This window comes from Aythya marila, assembly GCF_965140915.1.
Source record: "Aythya marila genome assembly, chromosome: 1".
NCBI lineage: Eukaryota > Metazoa > Chordata > Aves > Anseriformes > Anatidae > Aythya > Aythya marila.
This window is the reverse complement of record NC_139042.1, coordinates 143,967,063-143,987,414: the sequence shown is the minus strand read 5'-3', so window position 1 is coordinate 143,987,414 and position 20,352 is coordinate 143,967,063. Positions and strand designations below refer to the sequence as shown.

The window sequence follows — 20,352 nt, the reverse complement described above, 5'->3', positions numbered from 1 at the left end:
TCCCATGCAGAATTTCAAATGGGCTTACATTTTATTTTCTTGAGCTCTGGGAGTTATCCTGGGCCCCAAGTAATACTATTGGTAAAACCTCCATCCACTTCAACTGGGTTACCTGGCACAATTTTCATGTTTGTCCTTCCAATGTTTAATTCATCCTTTCTGCCTTGCCACTACGTTGTGGCCTCCATGGGTTATGTAAATCCCATTTTATGTTCAATATCCTAGCCATTTCTTTAATGAGTATTGCCACAGAGTGAGGCCCCCTACCTGATGACGTCCCATCAGTTACTCCAAATCTTGGGATTATTTCTATCAGTAGGCACTTTACTAACAGGAAAGCCTCAGGCCAACCAAAAAAAAAAGTGTCCCCACACACAAATAAGTATCTATATTGATTGCACCCAGTAACTCATAAAAATCAATTTGCCAGTACTCACCAGGAGTAATTCCCTTCTTCACGTCTCCAGGAGGAGGTTTTATTTGTATTTTAGGATTATTTTTAAGTCAGAGTTCATTTTTTTGAGTTATGCTCTCAACATTTAGGAACGTTAGGAACATTTTTGCTCCAATGGCACACTTTGTGACATTTTCTACTACAGCATCAGCTCCCATGTGTTTTCCAATGAACTTGTGTCATCAATTGTCTCATAACAATACTTGTCCATGAGCAGTAACCCACCATCCATTTGAATCTTTAACACTTTAATAATTCGGCCAGTTTAATTTCCTTTTTTTTGTATTTTCTAGTGTCATTATCAACGTCTTTCTGGTAGGTAATAAAAGATTTATAGTGCTAACTGAAGCTGCTTGCTTAGCTGCCTTGTCTGCTTTTCGTTTTCCTCTTACGGTGTCTGAACTGCCACTTCAATGCACTTTGCAGTGTATCGCTGATACTTCTTTGGGCTTCTGTACACCCTCAAGTAGTTTCAAAATCTCATTCCCATATTTAACCAGGATGCCTTGTGAGACAACAGTGCAGTCTCCTTCCACATAGCACCAAGTGCATGTGTCACTCCAAAAGCATACTTTAAACCTGTTTGGGTATTCACTCATTCCTCTTTGGCCAACTCCAGAGCTCTTGTGAGTGCTATTAATTCACCTTTTTGTGCAGAGATATTATATGGAAATATTCCTACTTTCTTCGGTTAATGTCACCACTGCATATCCTTTTTTTCTCTCTCTGTGCACCATGTAACTGCCTCCATCAGTGCTCCATTTTTTTTAATTGTTATTATTTTTTATCTAGTTTTATTTGTATTGTTTTTCCTTACTAGTTTTGCTCTTGGCTTGAGTTCTGCTTTTTCTGGTCCCACTGACTTTGCTCTCCCAGGTTTCCTGGTTGCCCACACAAATGGTACTACTGTATCCTTGATTGGAGTTGGTAGGTGATTCTTCAGTTTCCATGTAACAAATATACTTGTGCCTGCCAGGCATTATTTTCATCAATATGTACTTGGATTTTTTCCTTTCTCAAAATTTATCTCAGCACGCAGTTTATTTAATATGTCTTGTCCTAACAGAAGCAAGGGACATTCTGACAAGTATAAAGATTTGCAAGTCAAAACTCATTTCTCAATTTCACATGTAATTGGTTGCAAAAAGGATTTAACCTCTTACTTTCCCATGGCCCCAGTCACTGGCACAGAGAATTTACTCAGTGGTCCCTTGCAGCTTTACTGCTGAATAAGTGCCTCCTGTATCTACTAAAAAAGTTACAGTTCAAAATTTACAATTTAATTCCCCAACTATATTGGAAATGGGGGCTCTGCTGGGGTACCAGATAGTTCTGTGCCCAGTCTCCTTCAATCTGATTCTTCCATGCCAATCATTAACAAGTCCTCTTCAGGAACACTTGTTCATTTTGGCTCTCTGGATTAGTTCAGTTCTCCCAATGCCCCTCCTGACAATATACATGCTGATTTAATCTCAGTGAGTCATATGGATGAGGGAGAGATGTTATATATCTCCCTCGCCCTCTTCCTCCGCCTCGATTTCCCACCATCCTGCCTCTTCCTTCTTTTTGAAATTCCGTACCACATGACAACATTTGGGCTTGAACCACAGCTGTTGCAAGCACACTTGTTTGCATTTTTTCTTTCTTGTTTCTCTTTTTGTCTTCTCTCCCTTTCTACTTAATCTCGATTATTCCATACCTTATAAGCTTTCTCAGTTAATTGAGAAATAGACATTCATGAAACTCCATCTACTCCCTGCAACTACTTCAAGATATCAGGGCCTGATTGCACTATAAACAGCATATTAAATGTTACTTTGCCTTAGTATCAGGATTTAAATCTGCCTGTTTCCTAGCTACTTCACATCATCTTTCATAAAATACTGATGTTTCCTCATTAGGAGGACCCTGAGTTACTTGGTATAATGTAGAAATGTTCCTAGGCTTTCTTATTCTGTGTTTAATTCCATACAAAATTACCTGCTGATACTGTTTTACAAGCATTTTACCTCCGTCTGTATTCAGATCCCAGGGAGGTTCTTGTTCTGGCATTACAGCTCCGGCCTTTCCCTTGCATTAATCCTCCTATTTTCCTTGTTAGCTTTCTCCACCACCAGCAGTCACTCTTCTGGAGAAGGAGGGCATTTAACAAAACCTGCATATCTTTCCAGTCAGGATTGTGTTTAAGCACAATCGTTTGAAATATTCCGTATATCTTCTCAGGATTTTCTCATTAGGAACTGGCTGACTCTTTCCAATTTATTAAGTCAGAAGACAAAAAATGGTACCTTTACAAAAAAACGGCAATACTGCAGGTCCTTCTGCTTCCCAAAGCAGAATAGTTTTGTGGGTACCAAGTGGTTTCCCACCAAACTGGCACCCATTTTGGCTTTCCAAGCCACTCTTTATATATAATACCTTATCAATACATTTACATGTTTGTATGCTCCCCTAGGCTTCCACTGGTTACCTAATCACCACCCTGCTGACATACCAGGATCATTCTGCACATCCTCAGGGAGGAAGGATCCCCTCTTGGGCCAGGGTCTCCCGGGTTAGGGGTGTGATTTTTACTATTATGATGAAGATAGTTCACAGTTAGGTCACATTAGAATACTTCTCATCTTTGTGTTTCAGCCAACTATTCATATTATGTTGACTGGTGATGTATTCAAGGGCATAGCCAGGATGTTTCCCTCAAGAATGTCAACATAATGTTCTTCCTAATTAGCAGTTCCTCAGTTAATCATCCATTAGACATCTTCAAGGCCTGGGTCAACTTGCCCTTTCCTCAAAGTACTTATTTTATCTCTTTCACTTAAAACGGGATTAACTAGCTACTGTTATCAGTTGAAAGAGGTTTTTCCTCCTTAGTCCTGACTGGTTGAGAAAGTTTTGACACAATATTCTCCCACGGAAAGTAGGACATTTTGGTTAATGTAAATTTTTTTGCCAATGCACACTGACCACCCAAGGTGGACTTGACAGGTAAAAGGATGAGTGACAGGAATGGACACTTGGATGGATGTGGCCCAGAATTGCTTCTTTCAGGGCAGCAGAGGTACTTGTCTGAGAGCTGGGAGATCATAGCCCATCTGCTACGTGCCAGCATTTTTCCAGGATTGTTAGCACTGGACCTACACTCTGCCAGGTCAGTGAGTGAAGAGCTGTTTGATTCAGACCTGATCCAGGCTCATGTTTGTATTCTATCAAATTAGCCAGCCTATAGATAGGTCACTGAATTTAAGCTAGCCTTGTACCAGCTGCAAGAGAAAATTTTGACTGAGCAGTAAGCTTGGTACGAGTACCAAGATAACTTCTCCAAAATGCTAGAATACGCTTGCCCCAGTAGTGTGGCCATTCCTGGTCAGCACATGGGCTTTGGTAGCTGGAGACTTTTGGGGTCTCCAGACTTGGAGCCCTACAAGTGGACTCACTTGCTGCATCCCCAGCCTTCAGCCTGACCTGGCACAGAGATATGAGTTCGGGTGATGCAGGTCGCAAGGAGTGCCCCCCCCGCCTTTTGATTTTCCAGCTATTTTGGGTGAACCAGGTGCAAGCTAACATGCACTGTTCTTGCAGACAAAAACATTTTTTTTAAGTCTAAATTTTATTCTGGCCCTAAACAGCTCCAGCCTTGGAAAACTTGACATTTTTCATTAAGCACCATCTTTGCTGCCCAACCAGTGCTGCTCACGCTGGAGCTCTGTGGCTGCAAGCACTGTTTTGGGGCAGAAAGAGCAACTCTCTGCTTGTTTTTGCCAGCGCTCCCCGCCACATCTGACTGCATGAGGCAGGAACAGCCCAAACGTCATGCCAAGGGTGCTTTTTGCCATCAATTATTCCCCATTAGAGAAGTGTGAGCACAGTCATTTAGTTTAACAGGGATGAACTGCCTTTCAAGCTTTTTCCCCTGCAGCAACAGCCCGGCCTGCGAGCTGCATTTCAAATGACTTTGGCTCTTCCTCTCAGTGTGTTTCCTCAGCTCAGGCTACAGGGCTGGAGCAGCTTTGGCTGGGAGCGAGGAAAGTATGTTGGGCCTGGGAACTTGCGTTTGGGGCTGGGGCTAGAAAGCTTGTGGGGGAGTTTAAAACCAAGATATTCAAATGTTTGCTTTCAGCGTTTGGATCTGACAGCAGCCAGCATCTTTCTCTGGGCTGTGCTCTGCAATCCTGAAGGGGCAGGAACAGCAAAGTACATGTATGTGCTTAAATTAAGCGATGCATGCAAGGGTTAAACTTGCTTCTGAGCAGTTTGAACGTGAGGGTTAGTTTTTATGGAGGAAAAGGGAGTAATCTGAAATAAGTGCTGGAAATCAAGAAGGAGGTTTGCAGCCCAGAAAGAGCCTCCGGGGTGAAATGTCAAAGCCAAGTGCATTTTCTGGTCTCAGTATAGTTTTGAGATAATCCCTTTCGTTGCATTAACAGCCCCTGAATGGAGCAGTATTTCTTCCATGCTTTGACAGGCAGCTTTCAGGCAGCCCTTTTCCTAGCTGCTCTGCTATATATGCATGCATCTGGATTCTTATCTGAGCTGAGCTCCGGAGTAACTGCTCTCAGATCAGTGGGTTTACTCCAAGCTTGCGTGCACGTGACTGAGATTAAATCAGTTTAAAAAAAAAAAAGCAAACACCGACCCCATGAGACTTGACATCCTCAAAATAGGCCTTAAAAAAATGAGAGGAACGTATCTTTTCCATGTCTTTTTCCCACCTGGGTATGCCTTGGTTGGCCAGAGGAGGTTAGTGCCGCTGCCCTGGCTCCCAGGAGGCAGCTGAGCGCTGGCATCGCATCGCTCACCGTGCCTCCTTCCTGCAGCTCAGCCTGTGCTGCCCACGCGCTCCTCGCTGGAGTGCAAAACTGTGCTGTGCGAGCTCACAGTTCGGAAAATACAGTCAAATGTGTGACTAAAACACGCCTCGGCTTTCGGGAGCGTTTTGCAGCAGGAGGGCTCCCCACGCTTCCCAGAGGAGGAGGTAAGATGGTTTCCAGCGCGGGCAGATTGCTGCAGCAGAGCACGCCAGCAAGCCTGGGCTGCAGCGCTAACCACAGCGTGTCTCCGGTGAGACACCGTCGCCAACAGCCAAGTGCAGCGAAGCCGCTCTTGACTTCTTAATGAAAAATGAGGTGCCACGTCCAAATCGGGAGAGAGGAATAACGGCGTAAGCATCAGCAGTAACAGCTTCGGCTGGGGAAAGGAGCCATAATGGCCAAAGAAAAGGTTGAATTTGTGATCTAATTGCTGAAGAAGTGTTTGCAAATATTAATTATCTGCTGTTTTGGCTTGTTTTAATTGGGCATTATGTGTAGCGCACCGTGGGAGATGGGGTCTGCGTGCCACCTCATTCCCATCTGTTTGTGCCTCCTCTCACTTCTTTGCAGGTGGAACAATATTAACAAGCTGCAGAAATTATGGACAAAAACCTGCCATTGCACAGCTCCCTGTGTGCCATCTGCCAGAAACACTTGTAAGTGGTGCACAGAGTTTGCCTACCAAGTGCAGCTCTGCCCTCATTGTAATTCAGGGCCTTACCAAGGTACCGCTTCTGTACAGTAAGAGTCCAAAACCTGAGGAATTATGAAACCCGGGGGTCTGTGTGCCAAGCAGGAACCTCTTGTGGGAGCTCTCCTGCAGCATCATTGAATTTCTGAAGCCACAGGTTCTTCTGTAATAAGTATTCTCATTGTGAGCCTGTGCTAAAGCTTCCTGTGTTACCTGTTCCTCGGGTCCTGCCTTGAATCTAACCGCAGGGCTGATCTGTCACAGACTTTGCACAGTGGGGGACAGCTGCTGTAGCAAGTTGTTCCCTATTCTATGGAAGAAGAACGAAAAAGCATAAGCAGTTTTACAATAATCCAGTGGAAAATATACTTAAAAATAGTAACGGGTTGGGGATTTTGCTTGTTTTCCATTGCTTTGTTTTGACTACATGTTATATTAGAAAGGTGCTGGTATGACAGGGGATGACAATGCCAGGACAAAAACTTTTCAAAGAGAAATGGCTCCCTTAGCTCCCTAGGAAATGCTACAGTTAACAAAAAATCCCCACCTCAAACAAATTCTACTGCTACATATGCAGATAGCTGTGAAGATATCTAGAATGTAGTATTTCCCAGAGAGCTAGCATAATTTTTGGTATGGAGTTGAGTCCCCTAGCACTCTGAGGAGAAAAGCTAATGTATTTGAAGCAATGTATATGTTTGTAGGTGTTGGCAGGGTTATGGCAGAGTTAACTACATAGGAAGTGTCTTAAAGAGTCACTTGGCAAATTACTTTAATCAGGTAAGTGCAGTCTCACCTGTATGTGCTCTTTCTACCACCACACCTCTGCCTGGACCGCTACCAACTTGCTTAAAACTCATAGGATGAGTGATCCTGGGCTGTGTGCAGAAGCTAATTGCTGTACCGGGATTGTTTAGTCTGGTGTGAAACAAGTGGGTTGTAGAGTAACAGCAGTAAGTGGGGAAATGAAACAGTAGTAATATAATTATGGTTCTTTTGAGGAATGCGTAGCACATTGATGTAGACACCTTTGTGTTTTGTTCAGCCCAGAACAGTGAATTTGGGGGAGTGGTCTGGATTTGCCCCAGTTTCACCGTAATTTTTGGTGTCAGGGAAGAAAAGTAAAGAGAGGTGCAAAAAGTACTAAGGTTAATCGATTTGGGCAAGTTGCATACAGGTGTTGTTTTGCAAACAATTTGTGGCATAGAAATCGCAAATGAAAATGCTTCCCTGGCAGGAAAGGGGTGAGTGCTTTCTGTAACCTCAGGGTCTGCAAGAGACCTGCAGTCAGGAAGGTGACATCCACCCTCAGCCAGAAGATGGGGCTGAAAAGGCCATGTCAGAGAAAAAGCCATGTGGAGATGACATCTGCTCTGAAGGGCCCCTGCCTGACAAGGCAATGCAGCCACATCCTCCCCAGCCTTTCCTTGATGATCTGAGACAGAGAATGGTCTGAAGTTTTAATAAAACTTAGCAGATTCCGAAAATAAAGGTATTTATCTACTTCACACTCTCTCATCCTTTTCCAGCTTCCTTCCTGCCTGTCAGCAGAGCAAACTGCTTCATTGCCACATGTTTCGGGCCCTTGCTTTGTAAAATGAGGAAAATTGCAGAGGGTCTCCCTTGCAAAGTGCCATTTAGGAGCTGGGCACTGCTGTGTACCTGCACTACAGCACTCTGTGCAGCTCAGAGGGTAAATGCAGTCTGAGATGGAGCCTTATTTCCCTGTAGGATCCAGCATCAATGTGCAACTACTGTGGAAATGTCGCAGATGTTAGAAAATAGCCCCTGGAAGCAGCACCTTTCCTCTGGCTGTGCTGCTGAGGCTGAAATTCCCAGCAGCTGGGGCAGGGTTTGATATAAATACCAAGACACTGACGTTTGCATATTTTGTTTTCTGGACGCGTTCACCATTCTGTTTGAAAAGGCCTGTTCTTAAATATGTGAAGGTGTAGGGAATGTCCTTTGAAAACAGCTTTGTGCTAAAGCAATTAAATAATGTTTATGTCAGATAATTAATTCCAAGGGAAGGATTAAATTGCTGAAAGGCTAAATAACAGAGTGAAAACAGTCTGCAGGTTTTTGAGGCGTTTCTTATTGGAAAGGGAGGGCTTATTACCGAGATTAGCTTTTCAGAGGTTTTAAAGTAGGGTTCAACAGCTATAAAGGCTGGGTTGTTTGGCACCAGCATCCCAGTTTGTAGCTCTAAATGTCTGCTTGCAATTAATGTAGGTGCAATAAACATATGTGTGCAGAAGAATTCATGGAAAAAAACACTGCAAGTGCCATAAGAAATGGGTTGCAGCAAAATGCAAGCATAGCTACGTGAAAATAAGGATTGATAACCGCTTCTGAAAAATGGGGAAACTGTAAACTGATGAAAAAGTTTGATTGAGCACTAGAATGGATGGTTTGTAGATTTGTCCCTGATGTCTGTACTTCACCCAGGGTCCTATATGACACTTGTACCTTGCCAGGGATGGCACCACTGCCTGGTGCTGATCAGTTCATGCAACAGAGGCTGTACAAACTGATCAGTGTGTGAAAGTGTGCTCAGTAAGAGCAAGAATTATCGTCCCTCTGCATTTAGCATTTTAGCTGTGTGGAACATCGTGCCTGGCTCTTCATGGGGGCAGAGAAACTGTGCAAGGAAGCACGTTCACAGCTCCTTGAAGACGAGACATTTTTCCTTTTCTGATTTCCAGATAGACTTTTGCCATGTCACCTGCTTGCTTGCGATGTTACCTCTGAGTGGGGAACTGTGCTCTTAGTTTCTCTACCCTTGTAGCAGTCCCACCTGGAAGCTGCTCAGGCCTCTATGTACAGTCCACAAAAAGCGTGCAGAGCTCCGGCTAGAGCGGGTGCGAGCTCTGCTGCCAGCCTCCCTGGGCCCAGGTGTGGGATTCAGCTGGGATTCAAGGAGTGGCAGAGCCTGGGAAGGCTGCTCTTCTGACCCAGTGAATCCATCATCCCTAAGTATTTTTCCAAATCCTTCTGCTCCCTCTTTTCTTCAGAGGGGGCTGCTGGGACAAGGATAGCTTTTCAGCCTGAAGCTAAATCTTTATCTAGTGAGGGTATATCAAGCTGTAGTCCAATATGTGGTACTTTGCATTAAATAGTTGCAGATAAGCTAATGAAATCTGTCAGGCAATAGAAATGGAAGTTCGTAAAAAATGCTAAGCAGTATACGTAGTAAAGCAACCAAAAGCACTCCACTTCCAATTCATTGGGGGGTCACTGGAAGAATAAACTATTTCAGTTGAGTAATAAATAATTACGGGTCTAAAGTTATACTACAGTATAGCTGTACATAACCAGTTTCTGCTCAGGTTATCTTGTAGTAATCACACGTATCAAATGAAAAACTTCATCGTTGGCTACTGCTCCCCTCATTGTTGTTAATACCATTATTTTCCAGGATTTTAATAAATGAAAAAATTGCACAGCTGCAGTATGAGGTTGAGGTGCAGTAGTTCGCTGCCCGGGAGCAGTGCCTGAACTCATGGTCACTGGCGGTATCAGCCAAGAGCTGAACTGCAGTTATGCTGCTGTCAGGTGAATCCTTGCCCTCATTATTTGCCATCAGCAAGCCTTTTGGAGCACACGGACACGATGGGCATGGCTGGTGTCATTACCTCTCGCAGAGGCAGCGGGGTGACCCAGCAGCGTCCTCCCTTGTCCTTTACCAGACTGGGACCACATGCGGCTTGTAGGGGACCACAAATTATGAACAACCCCAGATCAGTTCCCATAAAGTTCTGGCATGGGGAGAGGGAGCAGTGAGCCGCATGCAAGACCCCAGCGTGGGCTCCTACCTCTTGGGGTGGCCCCTGACAGCCCCTCCTGCCGCAGCTCTGGGCAAAACCCTCGCTCCCCTTCCTCGGTTTCATCATTTGCAGACCAGCATTAATAGCAACCACCAGTGGGGTTGTTCAGAGAATTCATTGTGCTGTAATGCTTTTCACTTGCAAACCGCGTTGGTAGCACTCAGTATGACTGTTATTACGTTAGGCTTCCCTAGCTCTCTGTTCGGAAAAGCAGCTGCCTTCCGCAGAGTGGGGTAAGCTACCATTATGCCGCGTGGTATTATGTACACTGCTACACTTCTGGCATCTGGGGCTGTCATTTAGATTAATTGGGAAATTGTGTAGTGACTTGAGGAAAAACGCTGCTGAATTTGAGTTTGTTATCCTGGAAAACATAATTAGTCAAAAAAAAAAAAAAACAACCAAAAACACAACCCGAACTTTAATCATATAATAAATGCAATACTGAATGGTCTTGTGTCTAAACCAGAGTACCAGAATACAACTGTACCTTTTCAGTTTCTTCTTTCTTTCTTTTTTCCAGTATGGGGTACTGCATCCTTTTTGTCCATGGTCTGAAGAAGCTGTCTACATGGTTAAATAAGTGGAGAATTACTGTTTTGACCCTCTTCGCTTTACTGCTGCTGCTATTCTCTTGGAAGACCGTGAAACAGAATGAAATCTGGCTCTCAAGAGAGTCCCTTTTCAGGTATGAGCAGCCATGTGAAAATACTTGCGTTTTTGTATTGTTTCAAATAAGTTGTACGTGTTTGTTGCATGGAGTAAATAGTTTGCTTTAGCTCAAGGACTGGTCCTGCTATTAAAGCATTGGTGTGATTAATATTTTGATTTTTATATATTGGAAAAAAAAAAAAGGAAAAGAACATCATCATCTACTTTCTGTTTTCTGGCAACTGTGCAGAAACTGGTGTCAGCACTTTAGATGTGTACGCACAAACTTTGGTTCTAGCAACAGCACTTTTAAGACACTCTGTTTTTAAATAACTTCAGTTCTGTAGATTTACCAATAATGTAACGCTTTCTTTTTAAAGACGTAGCAGAATTTTGCTGCAACCCTACAAAACACCGTAGTAACACTATTGAATATATCGAATTTTCCTTAGCAATGTTCTTAACGACAAAAATGAAATGCAACAAAGTGCCAAGCTTAATGTACCATATTTCATTTTATTTGATTACTCTTTGCCAAACAGCTCTCTTTACAACCTCATTTATATATATTTTTTGCATCGAAACAGACTGTTTCATTTTGTGTTTTGCTAGGAAATGTATTGCATTTGCCTCCAGCTGCTTTCAGCAGTTGTCTAATTGTGAGGTAATTGTAGAAACACAGGTGATTTGCACCCCGGTTGCTTAGCTTTATTTTCTAACTTATTGGCCAGAGCAAAGTTTAATTTACTCGGCGCTGAGGAGTATGAAATTACTTTTTATGTGTGCTCTTCAGTCTTCAGGACGCATTGTTGAAGCGGTTGGAGCTCTGTTAGTGGGAATTAAACAAAAAATAAAAGCTGGAGCAGGGTTTTCTTCACTCCAGTGTGATTCATTGCCCCTCTCCCCGAAGCACTGTTTGTTGTTCAAACACTCGAAGCCATGGTGACTGCTCTGGGCTCTCGCAGCTCCGTGCTGAACGTGGTCCCAGTCCAAGCCATTAGGCCTTGGTTCCAGTCCGCCACGTGAGCGGTGGCCACTCGCAGGAAAGGCAGACGGCTTTCCAAATTGGATCGCTCTCTTGTAGAAAGGGGGGTGGGCAGATGGCAATTCCATGCGTTGTGTTTCAGACATCGTCTGGTGTCACGTAGCACGCAGTTGTGGTCACCTGGGTTTAAGAGATGAAGTCAAGCTGGAGGAGGAGAGGAGGCATCTCGCACTGGGGAGCACTCTGGGGATGGTACGGTGTGTCCGGGGGTCTGTCACAGAAGAGAAAGCAAAGGTTTCATCTGCCTGATTGGATGCAAATAGGCTTGTGTCCATCCTGCCTCCATTCAAAGCAGGGTGGACTTCTGCAAGACAGATCAAATTCAGAGACTGTGCCGCTGCCTCAGTGCAGTACTAAGCCAGAGCTTGCACCTTGCCCTGAGCTGGGGATTTGTTGGCTAGGGTTGAGCCAGCTTGCTCTTCAGCTCAGCTCTTTTGGGGACGGTTCTAGCAGGGAGATCTGCCCTGGACTTTTGAGGAGAAGACAAGAATGTAGGTGTGCTCCTGCTGGGTCACCCGGTGCTGTGTCCTGCCTCTGAGAGCAGCCAGCTGCAGATGCCTAGAAAAGCAGTGTGAGAACAGGAGCAGCAGCAGCGATGCTTCCTTCAGTCCTTTCCCAGCTTGCAGTAATCTCCAGTTATAGACTTCCTGAGTCAGGAGTCAGATGCTTTTTTTACATGTAACAGCCACCGATAGACTTTTCTTCCATTAATGTCTTTGACTGCTTTTTCAAATCTATTTATAGTTTTGGCTTCCATAGCATCCTGTGCACTGGGCTCCATCCTTAAATTACACAGTGAGTGCAAGAAGACTTCTCTGTGCTGTGAACATTCTGATCACCTTGTTTGGCATCACCTAGTCCTGGTGTTCCGAGTGAGCAGGGAGTAACCCAGCAGCTTGGCATTTTTCCTGTGCCTTTCGTGCCTTTACAGCCCAGCCTCTCCCCTATTCCCTCACCAGGGCTGCCTCTCTTTTGTGCTGGAGTCTGCTGGTTTTGAATTCTCTGTATGTGGAAGCTGCTCTGCTTCCAAATCAGTGACTTCTGATCCACCTTGTCACTCTTTGCTGGGTGCTTTCAAACTGTAACATGTCCTTTTGAGAAGGAGACCAGAACCACGTACACCTTTCAGGAGACATCTGCAGCACAGTAGCATAGGGCTGTTTTCTGGTTGTTGCTCTCTACTCCTTTCCTATTAATTCCTAATCTTCCACTTTCCTTTTCTGACCACTCCTAAGCACTGGCTGATATTTTCACAGCACTGCCCACGTGAACTCCAAGATACCTGTTGTGAGTGGAAACATCTCATCTACAGACATCAGTCTGAACTTGTGCCTGTACCAGAAGTGCATTGCATCTGCCATTTTTTTTTCCAGCCTTCAGTGCTGTGAGATCCTTCTGCAAGATTTTGTAGTTCCCTTTAGTTCCTGCAGCATGATTCATGTCGTTGTCATCGGCAAATGTGTTGCCTCCCTGTTTGCTCCCTTTTCCAGATCCTTTGTGAACATGTGAAGCAGCTCAAGTGGCAGTGCACGTCTCCTGGAAACCCTGGTTGTAGTCTTCTCCAATTATGAAAACTGTTCACTCTTTACTTGCTGTCTTTCAAGTAGGCATTGATTCATTCACAAGAGGACCTTTCCTCTTATTCCATGATGCCTTTAAGAAATTGAAGTCTTTGGTGAGGGATTTTATCAAAAGCCTTTTTGAACATTTAGGTGTGCAGCTCTGGGATATGTGTTTGCAACCGACTAGGCTATATTTAGATTTTCACAAAAGCTTTCAATGGCTTTAGTACCATGTCCCTTTTGAGCCCATCAGAGAACAACAGATCCATCCCTCTAACTTCTTTCTGCAAAATGCAAGGTTAATTCTTCCCTGATGGATTAGTGCTCTCCAGAAGTGTGCTAGGTCTAGTTGTATTACAATTTATCCCAAATTAACTGGAGTGGAAATCAGACTTGGTGGTCTGTCGCTCCCCATATCCTTTGGCTGGAAGCAGATAACATCACGTTCATCATCCCCCACTTCTCCAGTGCTGAGGCTCATTTAAATGATAGGTTGCATACTGCCGCTAATTGCAGCTTCACATTTGATTTCCTTTGGATGAATACTGGCAGGCCCTATGGATTTGTAAGTGTTCTTGGGGTTGATTTGTTCGAAAGATTCTTTTAGTGCTGCTTTAGTTTGAGACAGTGCTTTGGACTTGCCCCTGTGAGGAAGTTCACCTCTCCTGTGGTGAGCTTTTCTGCTGTGGCCTTTTTGTCTTCAAGCATTACTTTTAGACCTCCATTGTATATTGGCCTCAGGGGATTTTTGGCAGGTTTCCTTTATCTGATGTATCTTATTATTAGTTTTGATGTTTTTAGCATTTTTTTTTCTTAAATTTATTCTAGTCTTACTTCTAGTTCTTTTTTTTTTTTTCCCTCATTTCTTGTAGCCTTCTTTATTATGTTATTTAACCATGCTGGCCTGATATGTGTTATACATCTATTGAGAGGCTATAATATGGTAGGATGGGAAGGAAATACAAAAGAAGAACAGCATAGCAAGAAGATAATTTCATCCCAAGAGTGGGAGATCTTGTCTTTGGGGCAGGAGGAGGCTGTGTGTAGGATGAGGTGGAGAGGAGGAAAGGAGGGAGAAGTGGATGGAGGTATGTGCAACAGCAATAAATTAGAAATAACAGAGAAGGAAGAGGATATAAGGAACAATAAAGCAGTATGAGAGAAAATAATAAGGAAACAGCAAATCTATAGATGGGGGAAAGGAGACATAAATCAACCTGCTTGGTCGTTTCTGTGTGTGTGTGTTTAAGAAGTATGTGCTGAGAGGATCCTTATTCACATTTTCAGTTTTCCATTCTTCTTCTTTCACTTACTGCTTTCATTAATTACTGATTTTTCCCTCCTAGCTTTTCCTCTTCACTTCTACTTTCAATTCCTCCATTTACTTAAATGTGTTTGTTCAGTGTCGATCTGTCTCAGTTTCCTCGGTTCTGTTACACCTGCTTTTTCTACACTTTTTTTTTTTTGTCCCTGGGAGATGTAGATACATTCAACATGTTACCAGTTTTGTGTTTTGAACCCCTTCTTGTCTCATTCTCAAGGCTTACCGTGCTTTGACATGATGCTGCCAGTGTCAGCACCATCACCTCTCTGCCAGTGGGTTGCCACAACTCTCCGTCTCCAGTGTGGGGTCCAAGTTTGCTAAATGCAGAAATCCCTTGGGGTCTTGGCTCCCTCAGGTATGGGAGAGGGTGAGGAAATGATACATCTACACATCTATGCACAAGCACGTGTGCAAGGACTAAATGAGAAGCAATTGAGCCACAAGTATAAAAAGCGGCCAAATTTATAGATATAGCCATTTGAGGCAAATTATTCGAGCAGATATTGAGAAGCCCCGAGCAGTTTGTCCGACTGTATTGGCAGGTGGGCAAGGAGAACTTGTTTGTTAAATATTTAGGGAATTGCCCTGTGGAGTGAAAGCACCAGCCAGGAGGTCAGGCTCCAACTGCAGTCAGCATGAATGCCTCAAGTCAGGGCAAGGGAGGTGAGGGCTGCAGGCTAACCTCTGCATCCGCTGTACCGACCTTTTCAGGGCTTGTGAAGCTGCCACGTTTCCTATTGCTCCTGGAAAGCATTTGCGTGCACAGCCCGCATTTGTGACAGTGTCTGGAAGTGCAGTTGTAGCCAGCAAAGGAGCTGTAGAAAAGTGGCTCTTAGTCAGCAGTTCTCCCTCCCCAAGACAGGTCTGCTGCCTTCAGTAATGTGACCAAAAAAAAACAAACAAACAAACAAACAAAAAACAACAAACAAACATAAAAACAAACAGCCAAAACCAAAAAGAAACAGGAAAAAACCAACAACAAACATACAAATAACTCCAAAGGCGACATTTACTGCTGTGTGCTTTCCTTAATTCTGAAAGCCAGCTCAGCTGAGAAGGGCAACTCCCATCACATTTTGTGCATCTTCTGTGGAGCTGTTTGAAGAGTCCAACGCTGGCATCTGTGAAAATCAATGCAAGGGTAGGAGGCCAGGGAAGGCAGGTGTCTGTGTCATCCAGAGAACAGCTTGCTGGAGAGACTTTGTATTGGTGATAATGACTCCTGAAGCAGAGGAGATCCCATCGGTCTCCCAAGGCTCCTGCTGATGCAGGAGAGGCCAAATTTCATTGCGGAGGGAGCACTTTTCATATGGAAATTGGCAAATCAATGAACTCGCTGCCCTGCACAGAGCCACTTTGAAGAGCAGGACAGGCACTGAGGAAAACAATAGAGAGGATCACAGGAGACTTTCTCCAGCTCAAGTGGGATTTGGGTGAGGACAGCGTTTGGGGTTAGAAATGCCAATGGTATGTAGTTTCTCTGCATTAGGACTAACAGGCTTTCTCCTTTCCATGGGGAGGAAGTGTTACGTAAAGCAGTTTGCCCACTGTTTATTTTCCATTTATATCATTTACTGCTGTCGTAGAAGTCAGGAGGGAAGGAAGTCCTCCTGAGAAGTGACGTTGGATCTCAGTGGACTTCTTCCTGGCTGGCTGGAGAGTGGTGCCATGGGTTTTCAGAAGGGCACGTTTGTGCTGGGCTGGGGAGGAGGGAAATAGGAGCATTTGGAAAACCGAGCTGGAAAAATAGATTGAAATTGTGAGAGGCTGGAGGCTTGCGGAAAGCAGAAATGGAAAGCCATTGTATTCTGCTTTGTTATTTATACTCCACCCTTTCCCTCTTGGCTTTCTTTATGGACATTATTGTTTCCTCCGTCAATGAGCAAACAGTGTTCTCAGCTGGTTGACAATCAATTAGCAGAAGTGTTTGCCTAAACTCTCCAAAAAAATCCACTCCACGTCCAGCGCCGTGTTTGCTACTGCTGCTGACAGTTCAGGGATGCCAAGCGGTTAGCCTCAGTCAGTGCTGTGTGTATTTGCAAAACCAAACACCCCCCTTCTCGCCCATGCAAGGAGAATAAATAGGTCAGAGAGCGTGAGTGGTGTGGTGCAGAAGAGAGCATCGTAAAACCTCGAGCCCAAACCCGTTTCTGACTTTCCTATGTCATCCCCACCCCCAGCAGAAGCACGCAGATGAAAGAGCTTTATTAGTGACGTTTTAATAGATGGGACCGGCAGGATTAATAATAAATTCTATTTAAAGGGAAACAGCCCAGAATTAAAATATTTAAACATATGCATCTTCCAGTTAGAAGAGTATCTCATTAGGACTGCAGTGCTTGTGCATATGTAATATACTTCTCACCATTAACTCGCTGTGCTCTGGTGCAGCAGGGGCTCTGTCAGAGCTAACAACTCATGGCACACAGCTCTGAGATGGTAACAGTTCTGAGTCCCTGTCTGCGCCTCTGCCTCTAACGCTGCCACTGATGTAATGTGAACCTTTCTGTATAAGAATTAATATTCCAGTAATGCCCAGAGGTTGTAAGTGTGTAGTTAATAGCTCCCAAGGCCAATGGAAATTAACACAGCCATAGCAGTCACACATTACTTGCTGCTAGTGCAGTATATCTTTGTGAAAACTAATATAGAAAATCATTCTCTTAAGAATAGCATCAATTAACTGATTTAATTCAGCGATTAGTCACAAAATGTCTTATTCCTGTAGTGCTCCCAGTAAGTAATTTGGAAGTACCTGATGATTAGGAAGCCAACTGCAAGGTGTATTTTTGATTTCTGCAGGCAGACCATGGCTGTGTTGTACTGAACTCTGCAAGGCAGCCGTGGGCGAAGCTTTGGAAGCTCTCACAAGTAGGCATTAGCGACGCTTGATACCACTGGCTGCAGATAACCAAAAAGACGGCATATTTGCTACTAAGACTGACTCTCCAGCACCATTTTAAAGTGAAATCCCTCACACAGGGGTTTTGGGCATCTGTGGGTACATTCTCGTCGTTGTAGAGGCTGTGTGCGACCTCATCTTTTTGTGGTTAACTTCGTTGCCCATCACAGTTAAATGGCAGAGACATACAAGGCAGAGCAAAAAGGTTTGGGGATGTCCTAATCCCTGCGCTTCCTACTTGCGGCAGGAGGCTCCGACCTGATGGGAAGGAAAAAGCAGCTGGCAGGATTCTGCTTGTGAGCGAGGAGCAGTGCTATTTCTGCTTTTACGTGAACAGATTAATCCATCTTTATTTCCCATTACCTCAGAGAGTTCCTATTTATGTGCTGGAAAGGATTCCCCTGTTAAACAGAGTTCTGACTTCTCTGGGTTCTTGCAGGGGGAATATTTCCATGGTGTACGTGCTCCTGTGATTTCTTTCTATCTATAACCTTGAAAGAGCATTTCCTCTGGCTGTGCAAGGCGTACCTTGTTTACTGTGCTCTCAATTAAGTAAATAAGCATATGCTTGCTCTCCTCCTTTTGTCTTTGTGCCCTCATTATTAATTCCAAACGTTCAGTCCAAGCTGCCTGGCAAGGAAGACGAAGGGGAGGGATGGGTCGGCTGTGCGGCCACATGTCCACAGTCACATAACGCGAGAGCGTGCGACTTGCCAGCTAAGGGCAAGAGCCCCATCAGCCCTCAGCTCCTGGTGCTACTCTGCTCAGTGCTGTGCTGCGTGTCTGTGCGAGCTGGGTGCTCAGAGCATGCTGTGCATCCCCTCTAGTGGCTGCTGCGTATGGAAAAGGTACCTTCTGTCTGGTACCTCCAGCTGACAGGCTGAGATCAAGGTTTTCATAAGGCGCTTCGTGACAGCCAAGTTTAAGCAGGGCTGGAGATGAGTGATCCTGTTACAGCTATATTATCAAAAGTACCGCGTACTTTCCCTCCAAATATTAGGCTTTTTAGAGTCTTTCAATGTAACAAATTATATTTTGAAACACTACAGTACCTGGCCACGGGGTGTGTTGTCATGTTGGTGTTAGAGATGCCCATGGTGCCAAGGCCAGGTTGGGTGAATTGCTGCCACGTATTTATGTCCAGCAGGGGCATGTGGTGTGCCAGTGCACTGCACAGTTTGCATGTGTGGGCCAAGCTTGTGGTTGTAATGTGAGTTGTGCTCGGGGAAGTAACAAGGCATTCGAAATATGACCAAACTTTCCTTAAAGAAGGAGCAGTGAGAAAAAGCTTGACCTTGGGGTAGGTGGTGTAACCTGGCCAGCTAACACCATCCTGTTCTGTTCCTCCCCACAGCTCAGGAGTGAAGACTCTGCCCCACAACGCCAAGGTGCACTACAACTATGCCAACTTTCTGAAAGACCAGGGCCGTAACGTTGAAGCGATCTACCACTACAAAACTGCTCTCAAGTAAGTTCCCTGAAGCCCCGGCTGTGCTCAGGCTTTGCTGTGCAGCCTGCTGGCAGCTCATCCCTTCCCAGCGAGGGCTGCCTGCTCCTTACCCCCCATTTCCCTCCCTGGAGGCAGCTCAGCTTTCGGAGGTTGGGAAGGTTCCTTGGCTCGGTGTTTGTGTCTCATTAAAGGAAGGAGCCTGGCTTCCCTCCAGCTCCGCGTGCGCCCGTGTGTGTTTGTGTGTACACTTCAATATATGAGATATAAATGTTACCATAGCTACACATTGAGCAATGAGGTGTCATTTACTTGGCTGAATGTATGCTGGTAAGCGGGAGGTAGTTGTCATAAATGCATTTTCGGATTCCTGGGCCATTTATCTTGGTAAATTGTTAATGGTGCATGCCTGGAAAATGCCTGCTCTGTAGCCATCTGAAGTAGAGCAATAATAATAGTACTTACTACTTGTATTGAGGCTCCTGTCCACAAAGCTTTGCAACAACACTAAACTAATTGATGCTGACAATGCTCCTGTGCAGTAACAGGGTAAATACCATTACCATAGTTCTGCAAAGGGGGAAGCTGAAGCAGGAAGGTGGGCTGCCTGGCCCATAGACACAGGGTAAATCTGGACCAAGGGCAGGGCTGTAATACGTAACTTCTCCTGGCCCGGGCCATGCACATGGTAGGTCCTGGGATGGAGGGGGGTGGTAAGGGAAAGCAAGTATGGAGGGTGCAGATAACACCATCGGGAAAAAAAGGCATGTGTGGAAAGGGCAGACAAAGTCAGGAGTGGCTCTGGCAGCAAGAACAGAGCACAGCACAAAAGGGCATGTCAAGAGGTACAAGAAATACTCTTTCCTGACGTGTGGGAGGAAACGCTAGAAATTACATCTATGTTTTGTCGTCTTGCCAGTTGACGGCAGAGTTATACCAAAGGCTCCCCAAGGGCTCCTAACCCACCCAGGTGAGCTGGGAGGACAGGATGTCATTGCCACTGAGGTCTGTGTGAAACTGGGTGAAGGTGATTTTTAGCTTTTTGAGTAGCATCCTGTTCTCTTTTACCATGCTGGAGATTTAGGAAGTCATTTAGAAAAACCTCCATCCTATTTTTTAATGTTTCCAGGAATGGAAAATTCAGCACAACCATCAATAAATTGTACTGAAGGTTAATTACCCTGTCTTTTGAAAATGTCCTCCTTTATTTTTAGTCTGATTTGTTTAATGTTGTTTCCAGTCATTAGATTTGTTTACACCTTTAAATGCCACACTGATCAGCTCCTCCCTTAATCTGCTCTTTGATACAACAAATGGATGTAGCTGCTGGCACTTTGTGTTGTGCAAGTTTTAGCAGTCATCAAGTCATCCCTGTAGCTCTTCTCCAAGCTTTCTCCAAGTTGCCAGAAAGGGCCATTGGAAGTTAAAAAGAAGAGAGACTAACAAATATTTTCCAAACCCTGCAGTGCACTTGCTAGTATGGAGAGTAACTTCACAGCTTTCTGTTCCTGCCAGCATCGCCTCTGCTTGTGGAAATGGGAGTTGCTGACAAAATATTTTGTTCTTCTCTAACTCAGCAGCACCCATTTATTATAATTACAATGCTGTCCTCTGCTCTGCAGTATTTCAATTATGAAA

The 20,352-nt window shown here is 44.6% G+C and overlaps 1 protein-coding gene across 2 annotated transcripts in view; it reads left to right on the top strand.

Annotated features, from left to right (window-relative positions):
* Window positions 1-20,352, top strand: part of TMTC1 (transmembrane O-mannosyltransferase targeting cadherins 1) — a 155,872-nt gene that overhangs the window by 96,745 nt on the left and 38,775 nt on the right. For both annotated transcript variants that reach the window (XM_082770617.1, XM_082770616.1), the window contains 2 exons: window positions 10,307-10,471; window positions 18,622-18,735. In XM_082770617.1, the coding sequence (XP_082626743.1) occupies window positions 10,307-10,471; window positions 18,622-18,735 (279 nt within the window). The remainder of the gene's footprint in view (window positions 1-10,306; window positions 10,472-18,621; window positions 18,736-20,352) is intronic.